Source organism: Perna viridis, chromosome 9, assembly GCF_037379345.1.
Source record: "Perna viridis isolate PV_CMFRI_1.1 ecotype Kerala chromosome 9, ASM3737934v1, whole genome shotgun sequence".
Taxonomy (NCBI): Eukaryota; Metazoa; Mollusca; class Bivalvia; order Mytilida; family Mytilidae; genus Perna; species Perna viridis.
This window is the reverse complement of record NC_142453.1, coordinates 11,648,608-11,661,752: the sequence shown is the minus strand read 5'-3', so window position 1 is coordinate 11,661,752 and position 13,145 is coordinate 11,648,608. Positions and strand designations below refer to the sequence as shown.

General features: G+C 34.9%; 1 protein-coding gene across 1 annotated transcript; it reads right to left on the bottom strand.

Moving 5' to 3' along the window:
- Positions 1 to 6,997: 6,997 nt before the first annotated feature.
- Positions 6,998 to 7,525, bottom strand: LOC148606709 (uncharacterized). Its single transcript, XM_088546149.1, has one exon. It carries the CDS (start codon positions 7,523 to 7,525, stop codon positions 6,998 to 7,000), a length of 528 nt encoding a protein of 175 aa, XP_088402275.1.
- Between the last annotated feature and the right edge of the window lie 5,620 nt (positions 7,526 to 13,145).

Below are 13,145 nucleotides of genomic sequence, written 5' to 3'. Positions count from 1 at the left end.
TATTTTTGCAGCTTTTAATTCAACTTACTTTTATTCTTTAGACTCGGAATCAGTTTATGTAATTGTTGATATTAAATATATAATGCAATTAATGATTTAACATATCACTATATTATCATAATACTTTACAAGTATGTAATATTGAATTATTTAAAACACTTATTTTACATTATAACATGATGAGAAACTGCTGCAGTTGATTGAATCACAACATCCAAGGAAGGTTGAAAATACGCACTACAAATATTCATGGTTCGGATTAGTCTTGTCGCCTACTGTAACAATTAATTAAACCCTTGTTAATTGTTATGAGGAGTAAATTTTCATTTGCACAATTGATAAAAATGCCAAATGTTGGGTTTTCGAGTTGTTAAATAAAAGTCGCAAGTTTTTAGTTATGCGTTGAAGAGATCTATAGTTTTTTTCCCGACTTCATGAAACCAAGAGATACTAGTATACACTTTATGTAGAATTTTCGCACAAAATATAGAATACCATTTGAACAAAAAAAAATTTGAAACCCGAAGATAATCAGACATCTGCTTAGTTCATCCCTATATCATATTTAAACAAAGGAATTTTCACGAAGTCAAATTTTCCTATTTTTCAACATTCTTGTTATTTTTAAAAAAATAAAATATGACAGTTCTAACACGCTTTTAATGACACACTGTAGTATATAAAACTGGGCTGTCCAAAAGCCCAAGAAATAAATATTAAACTATTTCAAGCCAATTTCGTTTGAAAATTGCTTCCCCTATTCTCAAAAAAGTACCTAAATAGAACCGCCTACGACAGATGTTACACTTTACAGCTTAAACATAAGGACAAATAAAACACATGTTAAAAACATATGTAAAACATAAGCAATTTTGTCTATTTTTTAGACCCTTATTAATTGTTGAAATTGTGTTTCATATCAAAATAATCAAAAATAAGTTTATAATTGTCTACACAAACCTTGTTTAAAATGATTCTGTGCGTTACAATTCTTTAAACGTATCTAAAACAAAATAAAATGCTGTATTAATGCGAACAATGATTATTGTGTTTTATAAATTTAAATATATGTAAACTCAAACCGTTTCCCGATTCCGTTCTTGTTTGGAACGACGTGGCAAGGAAACACATGCATCATATACTTAATAGATTATCAGGCCACAACATGATACATCTGTAGAGGTCTAATTTTAATAGTTGGGACAAGTATAGACTGGACAAACGTTATTTTCCCTTTGAATTATTCCTCTTAGGCCATATTTCTGAATTTGCGGCTTGTGTAGTTATGTGTTCATTCATAAACATTAATTAAAAATTTAGTTATTTCTAGAGATGTTAAGTAGGTATACGGTATATTGTAAAGCACATTTTGATTGATTTAAAATCACTAGAGGATGCCCACGAAATCGCCGTCGATTGAGCAGCAACGTGTAGACACAGTACTAATTTGGCGGATCCAAACAAAATGAGTAATGTAAAGGGTCTACGATCACCTACCATACATCAATGGTGAACAGTTTTGTTCAAATTGCTTTAGTGGTTTAAGAGGAGTTGACCATTAACCTTTCAGGGGGACTTGGTTTTCTTTTTGGCTCAGAATTTTTGCGCGCGCAAAAATATGTAGTTTTCTAACGCATGTAAACGAATTTTTTTTCCTCATTTTTTTATTCACATTACTTATTTTTCAACCCTTCCTTACCAAATTATCTTTTCTCCAAAATCAGGATCGAAATATTTTTAACAACCAAAAAAATGTATCATCAAAATAATGTTCGGAGTCTGCACAATTAATTTCTATCCAGACATGATTGCCCTCCTTCACAGGGCATGTGATTATTCTGGTTGAGCGAAAGTATCCTGCAGATCCAACAGCATATCTTGCATTATGTCCTTGTGTTGTCCATGAAAACAGGTACAATTCGGAAACAGGAGCAATGAAGATAATGTCACGAGATTAAAATGGTTTCCTGCATTGAAGATCACGTTGGAATTTAATTAGTATTTGTTGTATTGAACGTCTACACTGAGCATCCTGGCGTAGAAATACGTAGTATGCGACTCTGGAAAGAGAGAATGATTCTATTGTAGGAAAATTCAGAAAATAAAAAAGTCCACTTTTGGTCTATTGTTTTCTAATTCTCTTCTTTTGTATACAATGATAATGTTGAAAATTTACTTGCAATATTGTGTTTTCAAGCTACATACAATAACATAAAAATTTTGAATGGGATGAATAAAAATAATTGTCCAGGTGATGGAGATAAATTTCAGCTTATGTCTGGTACCATATATTTCGGTTTCAGTTATTGTAATTTTACTAGAAACCGTCCGTGCGAGATCCTTATATCTTTAACAGTTTAAAGTAATATGATACTTTAAAAATGATTACAGATGAACTTCTATCAATGCTTACATGCCCCCTTTCAAGCATATTCCTTAACAGTAAAAATTGTAACCCGAAACAAGGTGTAACCTTATGAAACAAAATTATAGAAATCTATATGTTTTTACACATTCTATTTTCTGGAAACAAGAAACAAATTTTTGGGTTTTTTTTTGTGTTTTTTGTTTTTGTTTTTTAAGGTTTAACCTTAAAATAGATCTCACTATGTCCTTTGGGTTTTAGAACAATGTATTATAGTACATATCATAATAAGGATTCACATAACCATTCTTCCTTTGTATACATGTAGTTTAATTTTTATTTTAGCCCCTTATTCAAACAACCTTTCCTTTGTGGGTTGGAGATGTTTTCATTTAATGTGATCAAGATCAACCGATTAATATTTAAGTTACCGAAAGAAAACAAATTTTTAAAGACGATAAAGTCCCATGTCATACAATTTTACGACAACAACTTACGTTTAACAGCTAACTCAGCAATGATGTCAGTCATTTTTTCCTCAGATCCTCTAAAAGCTCCATAGGTATATATTTGTCAATTATCGAAATTTTGTAATGATTTCGCATCTACTTCACAAGGGGCAGAACAAAGCAAAACGAAATTGAGGACGATTATGTTTACTAGTCGGACTGGTAATCACTGGAATTGGCTTGCATATATAATGTTTGAACTCGGAAAAGTAAACAACAGAAATGCAAAACTTGTGGGAAAAATATACATCACAATATTCTTCAGGGGTACCATAAAAGCAAATGAAAGTTTTATATACACATATAATGCTTCCTTTGACATTTCAATAATTGTGAATGTGGCTATGTTTTTTACAGGTCTGTTAGAATTGAAACCATTACCATGAAGTCAAATAACATGCCCAACCGATTTGACAATGTTCTGATCCTAACTATGCCTTCATTTTAGACATATTTCTAAATATTTATCTTCCAAATGTTTATTTTTGAAGGTGATCTTATGTTTTCAGTTATAATGTTTTTAGTTTGCTGTAATCGTAAATCTAAACGCCTGGAAGTTTTTGACAAGGTTCTTTCTAATAGTTTTATGATAGACTTTCAATTGAGTATCCAAAAGGGGAAACGAATTAAGGCATAGCAAAACTCATGTGAAATTATTTACTATCAAATATTTCCTGCTGAGAAACAATAACCTTAATACATCATTGGATGTCAAAATATTAAAAACATTAAACGGTTCTTTATCAAACGTAATCATCTGTCGGCAGTATTTCAAAGTTATAAACAAATATTTCTCTTCCTTTTTCGTCTCCCACGTATAACAAAAAGTGAAGTTGTTCCCTTTTTCCCCATTTTTTCGCAGTATTTTCGTAACACAAGGACAAAAGCAAAGAGGATTTGGTAAATATCAATAAGACAAACTCAAGTAGATTACCATTCAAAACATGCAAGAGAGCAACAACAAAATATATAGGACTCCCACTTAGCAGCCAGAAGAATCAATTTACAATCAATCATATCAAGGAGTAATCAAGGGAACCAAGTTTATAGTGTTAATCAAAATAATGTAATCCAGGGACATAGACCAGACATGGAAAACCGACATACACAACAAAGAACATAAAGTAACTAAAATCATAAATACAAAGTAACAAAAGCAAATGGGCAACTCGGACTCCACTAAAAACTGGGAGGATGGACCAGGTGCAACGGTAGGGTAAGCGTCCTCTGCTTTTCTACAAACACCCGCCGAGTTGCTCATAAAAAGTCAAGTCCGGGGTAGACGAAAGCGGAAAGGAAAAATATGACACATTGAACAAGTTCATGTTTCAGATGGATACACCATAACGATCCACGAGTTCATGATGACGACCATAAAACTTTTGTAGTGATGATTTCAATCTTGTAGCAACATAACCCTGCTCCAGAAGCCTATTTGTTAGAATTCTAGCGCAACACAAAAGTCTGCGTAGGTTCGGCAAGCTCTGGCATAACGCATAAGTTGTGATATGAACACTCCATACGTAGGTGCTGAAGGGAAGTTGCCACAGATGAAAGGAAAGTTGACAATTTTGAAAAGGACAAGAACAATTACAACACCAATGATGATGATGATGATGATGATGATGATGATAATAATATGGTGTATGAGCAATTGCCTATGCGTACCGATTTGCCAAGTTTCCGTGAATTTGAATATTCGCTAATTCATAGAAAATCCCGTGCTAAATTAAAGGCGCTCGTGACATTACTTACATTATTGCGAAAAATAACGAAAAAGTTGTTGCGGAATAATAATGCTTTCTATATTAGAGATCGATGGGAAAGGCAAACTATTGTGGCACCATCCCTTCAGCACATGCGTATGGATTTTTCATATCATAACGCGTCCTTACGCCAGGGCTAGATTTCTTACAATTAGGCTTCGGGAACAAGGTTATGTTGCTACAAGTTTGAAGTCATCACTACAGAAGTTTTATGGTCGTCATCATGAACCGGTGGATCAAGTATCCATTTGCACCACGAGAACCGATTTAGTCAACCTTTCATAGTTTAACTTTCCTATTTCGTTTACCCCAGACTTGATTATTAATGAGCACTTCGTCGGGTGTTTCTAGAAAAGCAAAGGACGCTTTACCTACCGATGCACCTGACCCGAGCTACCATTTTCCACTGGAGTCCGAGTTACTCGTGTTACTTCTGTGTATCGGTTTTCCATGTCTGGTCTTTGTTCCTGGATTACATTCTTTCGATTTCCGCTAGAAACTTTGTGTCCTTGAGTACTCTTCCAAGACTGGTATAAAATCTCGTGGTAAGATTTCAGAGATCCAATTTTGTACTTAAGTTATTGCCTGGACACGAAATATCTATAGACGACTCTAATGACGACGACGACGACGACGACGACTTCTTTGTGGTCATAAAACAATATGTGATATGTATTGCGGAGTGTGTAATCGAATGATGACTACATATTGCCAGTCAGAAATTAATCAATTAAAAATGTAACATTTCATTTATTGATAAACATTTAGTAATGTAAAATGGTTATATGAAACCCTCAATGAGTACCACGAATACTGTCCAGATACATATTTTTCGATTATCTTTCTCTATCAAATATCACAAAAGTAAGTTGAATATATAGCATTAGTTCTAGCTTGGCTTCAACTTTTATTTCTTTGAACGTTATTGTAAAGTAGTTAAATGCTTTACTTCTATAGGTATGATGAAGTTGTTACTCCGAATCATGCTTAGCTCCATGTTGTCGAGTTGCTCATTTGCCTTTGTTACTTTGTATGTATGATTTTAGTTACTTCATGTTGTGTATGCCTGTTTTCCATGTCTGGTCTTTGTCCCTGGATTACATTCTTTTGATTACCGCTATAACCTTGGTTTCCTTGATTACTCTTGTATGACATTTCATCAATGGAACATGTTGTCATGACCTATCCTATAATTTCATCCTGCAAAGGACGCCTTTTCTGCCTATATTGCATGTCCAATATTGTAAATTGATATTGGGCAATTATTTTTAGAATAAGGTCCGCATACGTCGGAACTACTGTTTGCCTTAGAAACAATATGGCGGCCTCCGTGTCGATGTCGCTGAAAAATCAGTCATAAATTTTGTACATTTTCTGCATGTAATATTTCCCCTCATTGGAGCTTCCATCAACAATTACAGTGCTCTATCTGAAAATATACATCGTGAAATATACTCGATTTTGTCAAACCCAAATCCGTCACTACAACCACAAGCACAATTATGCGTACCTTCATTAAGTCAGCCTCGGGCACTTGCCGCCGGTCCGTCTCACAGTCAGATGTCACGCCATTTATCGCCTTCTCAGTCCTTCAGCTCATCTCAGAGCTTGTTAACTCAATGTTTTATGGTGCGACGTTGAACATCCAGAATCTTAATGTTTACATACATTCACCACCAAAGTCCATGTTTGAATGGCCCGTTTCGTGACGTAATGATACAGTAGATGCGTTTTAAAATGAATGGGCAGACTTGCTAAGATTTTACTCCGCGCTGCGTCATTAAAGACGCAATAGGGGTACTTTTTGTAAACCAAACACAATACAGAACCAGTGACCTAGCATATCGGAGATATGGGTTACGCGGTGCAAAACGGGGGTAAATCGCTCGGCAAAGTCTCGCGAAACCCCCGTTTCTTGGCCTCATACCCATATTTCCGATACTCTTGGACATTGAATATGTACTTTATATTTACTTAACAGAGTATAAGTAAGGGAACCAAGGTTGTAGTGGTAATCAAAAGAATGTAATCCAGGGACAAAAACCAGACATACACAACAAAGAACATAAATTAACTAAAATCATGCATACAAGGTAACAATAGCAAATGAGCTACTCGGACTGCACTAAAAACTGGGAGCAGGTACACAGTCTTAAAATAGTTAAAGACAAAAATATCATTAATATATATTGCAATTTTGATATGATGAACAGATGTTTCAAGGAATCATTATAAATTATATTAAATTATCATGATAAATTATCACAATAAAACACAATTCTTAGTCGACTCCACTTATGACCCCAAATAACACATGCCATGACGATGGGATATAGTTCCAGAAAAGCCGTAGAAGTTTACTGGTGTTGTAAAATGGAATCAGAAAAATATCCCTGAAACCACTGATTATCAAAGAATCCAGCAAAAGCTTTATCTGTGGCATCGGTAAATAAATTTAAATTTGCTGCACAAGTAATATCATCATTCAGGAAAAAAGAAGTTCCTTTCCATTCCTTGTGAAAAACGGACCACATAGCAAGATCCGATTGACAATTATGAATATGCACATGGTGAGATAACTCCTTAACTGTAGTCGAAAGCTTAATGAGGTGAGAAACGAAGGATCTCCCTGGTACTATAACTCGACTCGCAAAATTCAGATGACCACAAAGGCTGAGTAATTCACGTTTTGTGCTTGATTTTCTCTTACTAAATTTTTCAATGATCTTCTGGATACTTTCAACTTTTTCCAAAGGTAAACGTGCTTCCATTTGTTCTGAATCTAATACAATTCCTAGATACTCTAGAACAGTAGTGGGCCCTTCAGTTTTCTTAGTTGAAAGAGGTATACCCAAATTAGTAAAACCTGACAGGAATGTTTCCATAATATAATGAGCATTGGCATCGCTAGGAACAATAACTAAAATTCGTCTAATAAATGAAGAATATTAGGTATATTGTAATTGTTTTTGGCAATCCAGCACAGAGCTGTTGACAGAGCATCGAAAATCTTTGGGCTCGACCGACTGCCAAACACTAATTTTGTAAAGTAATACAATGTTGTGTCCCATTGAACACAATGGAAAGGCCACATTTCCGGTGCTAATGGAATAATTTTGAAAGCATCAGTGATGTCTGTTTTCATTAATAAGGCACCAGGTCCTTAATAATTTTAATTGCATCGTCAATTGACACATATTGCAGCGAAAATTTCACTTTGTCTATCAGCTCATTCAAACTAGGATTATCACTATCATTGTGTGGAGCTGATAAATCAACAATGAGTCTCTTTTTGCCACTGTATTTGCCTACAGCAATTCCTAAAGGACTAATCCGATAAGTTGAAAAGGGGATTGTCTCAAATGGCCTTGATAAATATCCCTTTTCGACTTTGATATTTATCAACTCTGATACACTTGCGTTATTTGTCATTGCTGATTGTAAGTTTTTGCAATGATAAGAAACGTTAGGAAGAGATTTTATTCCTGAATGAAAACCGAAATGGAGCCCATTGATAATATAATCTTTCAAATTCTTGTCAGGATCGTTTGTCAGTTCTAACTCCAATTGTTTAACAAAAATTGGTGTATCAACTAACTACCTATTCCTAGAAATAAGTTCTTCTTTGAAACTAGGGTCCCCATTTTCTGGGACCCAACTACCTCGTCTTTTGAAAGAGTTTGACAATGTGAGCGAGGATGGTCACCTTTGCACATCAGACAAATGTGGAGGAAACGGCACCGGAGGGCTATGCATCCTTTAGCACCATTGAAGTTGTTGCACATCTCTCTCCTTAAATGCTGTATTCTCTGCCTACCGTAAGTATCTGTGTCCTCAAAACGTTGACGGTTACCCCCTCTTTGATACCCTGAGTTCGCCATCATGTTGCAATATACTGAAGAATGAAAGGTACTACCACATATGGAACAAGTTTTTGGTTTAGCGTTTGGAAAAATGTTACAAAATAAAGTATTGTTCCTGATGGACCAATTTATAATAACATTGTTATATCTTAAATGTGATGCTGCATCCATGGAAAATGGTTTGTGGTATTGGTAGAAGAAGGGACCAGGATATTGTGTGGCCATGCTAACTATGTCCCTTTCATACAGATCTAATTCCTGGCGCCTCTGAGGAAAAGCTGTACATTACATTTTTATAAGTTCCGAAAGCTTGGATAAAGTCCCCTAAATCTAAATTTCTGTGAACTCTTATATCAGGTTTAAAGTTCCCACTTTTCTCATGTTCCCAAGATTCATTTATACCAGTTCCTGTATAGTATGGGACAAGACGTGTTGCGAGGTTTATGTCCCTACCTGCTATTATGTTTTTGCGCACTTGTGGTGCCATTGCCTCCACAAATGGGAGGGATTCTACTGAAAAACCTCTTGATGTTCGAACCATATTCTGCCTAGCCTGCTCTTCACTTCCTGCTGCAGCAACAGGTGAAATGGTGCGTGCATTGCTCTTAAAAGCTTTCCATGCAGTGTCCAAAGTGAAGTTTGGCTCTACACTGGAAATATCGTGAGACTGAGAGTCCGCTACCGCTGCAGTTTGGTGTATAACTTCAGGCTCGGCTGTCTGATGTGTGACAACTGGTGCTGCCGATGCCAAACTGTTTAATCTCGTTGTTAACGAAGACACGTTTTGTTGAAGACTGTGAACCGTGTTTGTCAACGAAGTAACAATGTCCGTTAATACTTTGTCTCGCTGGTCGCGGCCATTGTTGAGGCATAATGGGATTGACTAATAGGAAGCGCATGCTCAGTTGACTCGGCTGTCCCAACTGAACTATATTGCGTAATACTTCTTCTTAATAAACGAACAAGTCCCATTCTGCGGAGATTAGAAGGGAATGAAATGTTTCTAATTGTTAGTTCTTCCCTTAGTTTTTTCAAAGTCCAATTTTCTGGTAGTTCAGGGTCATAATTGATCCTCGAATTGTTACGAAGTGGTCCCATGTTGATTGCAAAAATATAACACAAGATTTATCACTAATCGTACAGTGAGCACGTGGATTGGCCGAACATTTCTAGGAAGCTTTAAAAACGATTTCCACTTGAAACAATCCAAAATAACGTACTATAAGCAACTGTTGAAATATTGCGCCATATTTTCTTAAGTTCAGACACTGGTTAGTATTTATGAACTTTCCCGGAATAACACTGATTGGAAACGTAAAATACGGTCTCATATTTATGAATATCACATAAAACTTCCAGAAACAGTTTTCTTTTTTAAGTAACGATTCACAATAGTTTCAATTTCAAAACATATAAATTTACCCTCTCTTGCAAATACGATTGAAATACTACCCAAGCGAACTAAAAATAACCAAATAACCGACCAATCATCTACCTCTACGTCACAGATTACAGCATGACAATATGTTAAGAAATCAATAATCACGTGCATAGCTTATTATTGTATAAACTTAAATTTAATTAATTAAATTGCCTGAAAATTAATTGTTTACAAGAAGCACTATACTAATGCCAGAACAAAAGAAAAGAGAGAGTTTTCGATCAGCATGGTATATAGAAAACATAGTTATATGGCTTAAAACACAAATATTAAGACATAGAAGTAATTGTATTAATCAGCAGGATAAAATAAGCAATGGGAAATAACTACAAAATGATGTATTAAATAGGTATAATTTAAAATGCTTTACAGCATGACACTAAAGCGAGTATACCAGAACAGATGTTCAAAAGAGTAACACGATTTTGTGTGCATTATGTACTAATGAGTTATTTCTACTTTTAAATTGTTACTCTTGAACAGCTGAAAAAGTTAAGCTCTTCAGTCCTTGAATAAAAGGACTCCCATGAATGAACTGGATGTGAGGTCCGTGGAATCAAAAAAATGTTCCGTGTTTGCATTGTCAGTTTCAATCCACATGTGACTACCCTTCCTCACGGGACATATGATTGTTCTTGTAAAGGGAAAGTATCCACCATTTCCACCGACGCTTGTGTGAAGTGCCTCCATTCTTACATTATCGATCATCAGTTGTGTAACGGAATATCTGCTGTTGTGTCCTTGCACTGCCCATGACAACAGATACACACCGGAAACAGGAGCAATGAAGATACTGTCACCGGGATTAAAGTGGTTTCCTTCATTGAAGATCACAAAGGAAAATTTAACAATGGAATTTTTATTGTATTGTACACCTACAATTGGCATCCTGGCATAGAAATAAACACGGTCATCCTTTGAGGTTGCCTCTAAAATATATTATTAAGGTAAAATGAAACAACAGAAAAGAATTTGCATTGAACCAAAAGTACAGAATATCTTATTCATCGCCTTGTAAAAGAGTTTTGTAATCCCTAGAAAAAAAAGGTATAAAGAATGCTATTTACTTCCATGAAATAGTGAAAGAGTAATCAAGGGAACCAAAGTTATAGCGGTAATCAAAAGAATGTCACCCAGAGACAAAGACCAGACATGGAAAACAGACATACACAACAAAGAACATAAAGTAACTAAAATCATAAATACAAAGTAACAAAAGCAAATGAGCAACTCGGACTCCACTAAAAACTAGGAGCATGGACCAGGTGCACCGGTAGGGTAAGCGTCCTCTGCTTTTCTACAAACACCCGCCGAGTTGCTCATAAATAGTCAAGTCTGAGGTAGACAAACGAGGAAAGGAAAACTATGACCCATTGAATAAATCAGTTTTCATGGTGCAGATGGTTACACCATAACGATCCACGAGTTCATGATGACGACCATAAAACTTTTGTACTGATGACTTCAATCTTGTAGCAACATAACCCTGCTCCAGAAGCCTATTTGTTAGAATTCTAGCGCGATACAAAAAGTCTGCGTAGTCTCGGCAAACTCTGGCATAACATATGAGTTGTGATATGAACACTCCATATGCAGGTGCTGAAGGGATGTTGCCACAGATAAATTGAAAGTTGACAATTTTGAATGAAAAGTAATATGTACCTCATATTTAAACTCATTTTGAAACTTTTTTCGCTTAAGCACCTTCATTTATCATTTTCAAATTGTATATCAACGGTCGTCGTGTAAATCCATCAGTCACACGGGAGCCACATGGTGACGACGAGTTACATTATTGGTTGTTTCGGGCTCCATTTGGGAGTCATTTATGAAAGTATAGGGAAAATTGTTGCCCTTATTTCCCAATAGCCGAAAATACAAACCATTAAAAAATTTTCATTAAATTTTAAATAATCTAATATGACCATTTGTACTGTATGAAAAAAATGCCGTCGTTTTTATTTTATCTTAGTTACAAAGTTTTCCTGTCACATGACCAATAAACAAAGTCATGAGTTTTAACCACGCTCCTTTAAACCGGACTATTTTAATCAATGAAATAATCCTGTCTGGAAAGGCATGCGTATTTGAATAAATCAGTATGAATATACCATAATATAACCAATTATAAGGAATGGAACTAATACTTGAATATATTATCTTGTGAAAAGAACTTTGATTAAATTTACGAATAACATTCTGCGTAAATCGAACCAAAGCTTTTTATACAATATCATATATTCAGATATAAATTCCTTAAATAAATCAAAGGACTCAAAAACCGATTTTATTGTAGTATTTTTTTCAGTTCAGAAATTGATAAATTATCATGGCATTAGGGGTTGAAGGTACACCGGATATTTTGACTTTTTGTAGTTCTACACTCAAATGTAAAGAGCAGTCATTTTTAAATGTCATAAAGAACTATTCTCTATTAGAAAAAATATTTTTGTTTTAAAAAACTTTAACTTTCAAAATCAGCGGGAGAAAAATCTTTTTCACCACAAAAATCAGTTTTTTCTTCGAAGTTTGACTTCCTTTCACGTGAAAGGATACATGATTTTACAATACGATGGGATTTTGTTAACATACTTTTGAATTATAATGCCCCCGCGATCGATTGATCGTTTCTAGTTAATGTATTATCAAATAATAGTAGAAAATTAGAAAAAAAAACAATAGAGAATCAATAATCGCAAAAAAACCTAAAATATTCTTAACCTTGCAATTACAACACAAAACGTCAAATATTTGGACTTACGTTTAGCTGCTACTTCAGCAAACATGTCAGTGAAATTTTTCCTCAGACCTTCAAAGGCGTCCAAAGTCACGTAATTGTTCATGTCAATTGTAGAATTATGTAGCGATCTCGCGTTTACTTCACGTAAACCAAAGCACAGCAGAGCAAATTTAAAGGCGATCAAATACGCCATGGTTTTCTACGTAACTGGCTGGTTTAAAGTCACAACTCTGTAACGTTAATGACCGAAATGCTGCAAACCTAAGGAAGTGAGTCAATTCGTATTCGAATTCTTCAGGGGTTCAATAGAAGCAATTGAAAACATTTTATATTTAGACATGTTGCTTCCTAGTTTTTTTTCTAATTAAAGATTTGTAAATTAAGCTGGGGTTTTGTAGTTCTATCAGAATTAAAACCATTGAAAAGTCAAATCATATGCGCGGTCGATATGACCATGTTCT

What these genes read in the sequence shown, in the direction of transcription:
- LOC148606709 (XM_088546149.1), bottom strand. Translation starts at nt 7,525, where the DNA reads ATGGAAACATTCCTGTCAGGTTTTACTAATTTGGGTATACCTCTTTCA.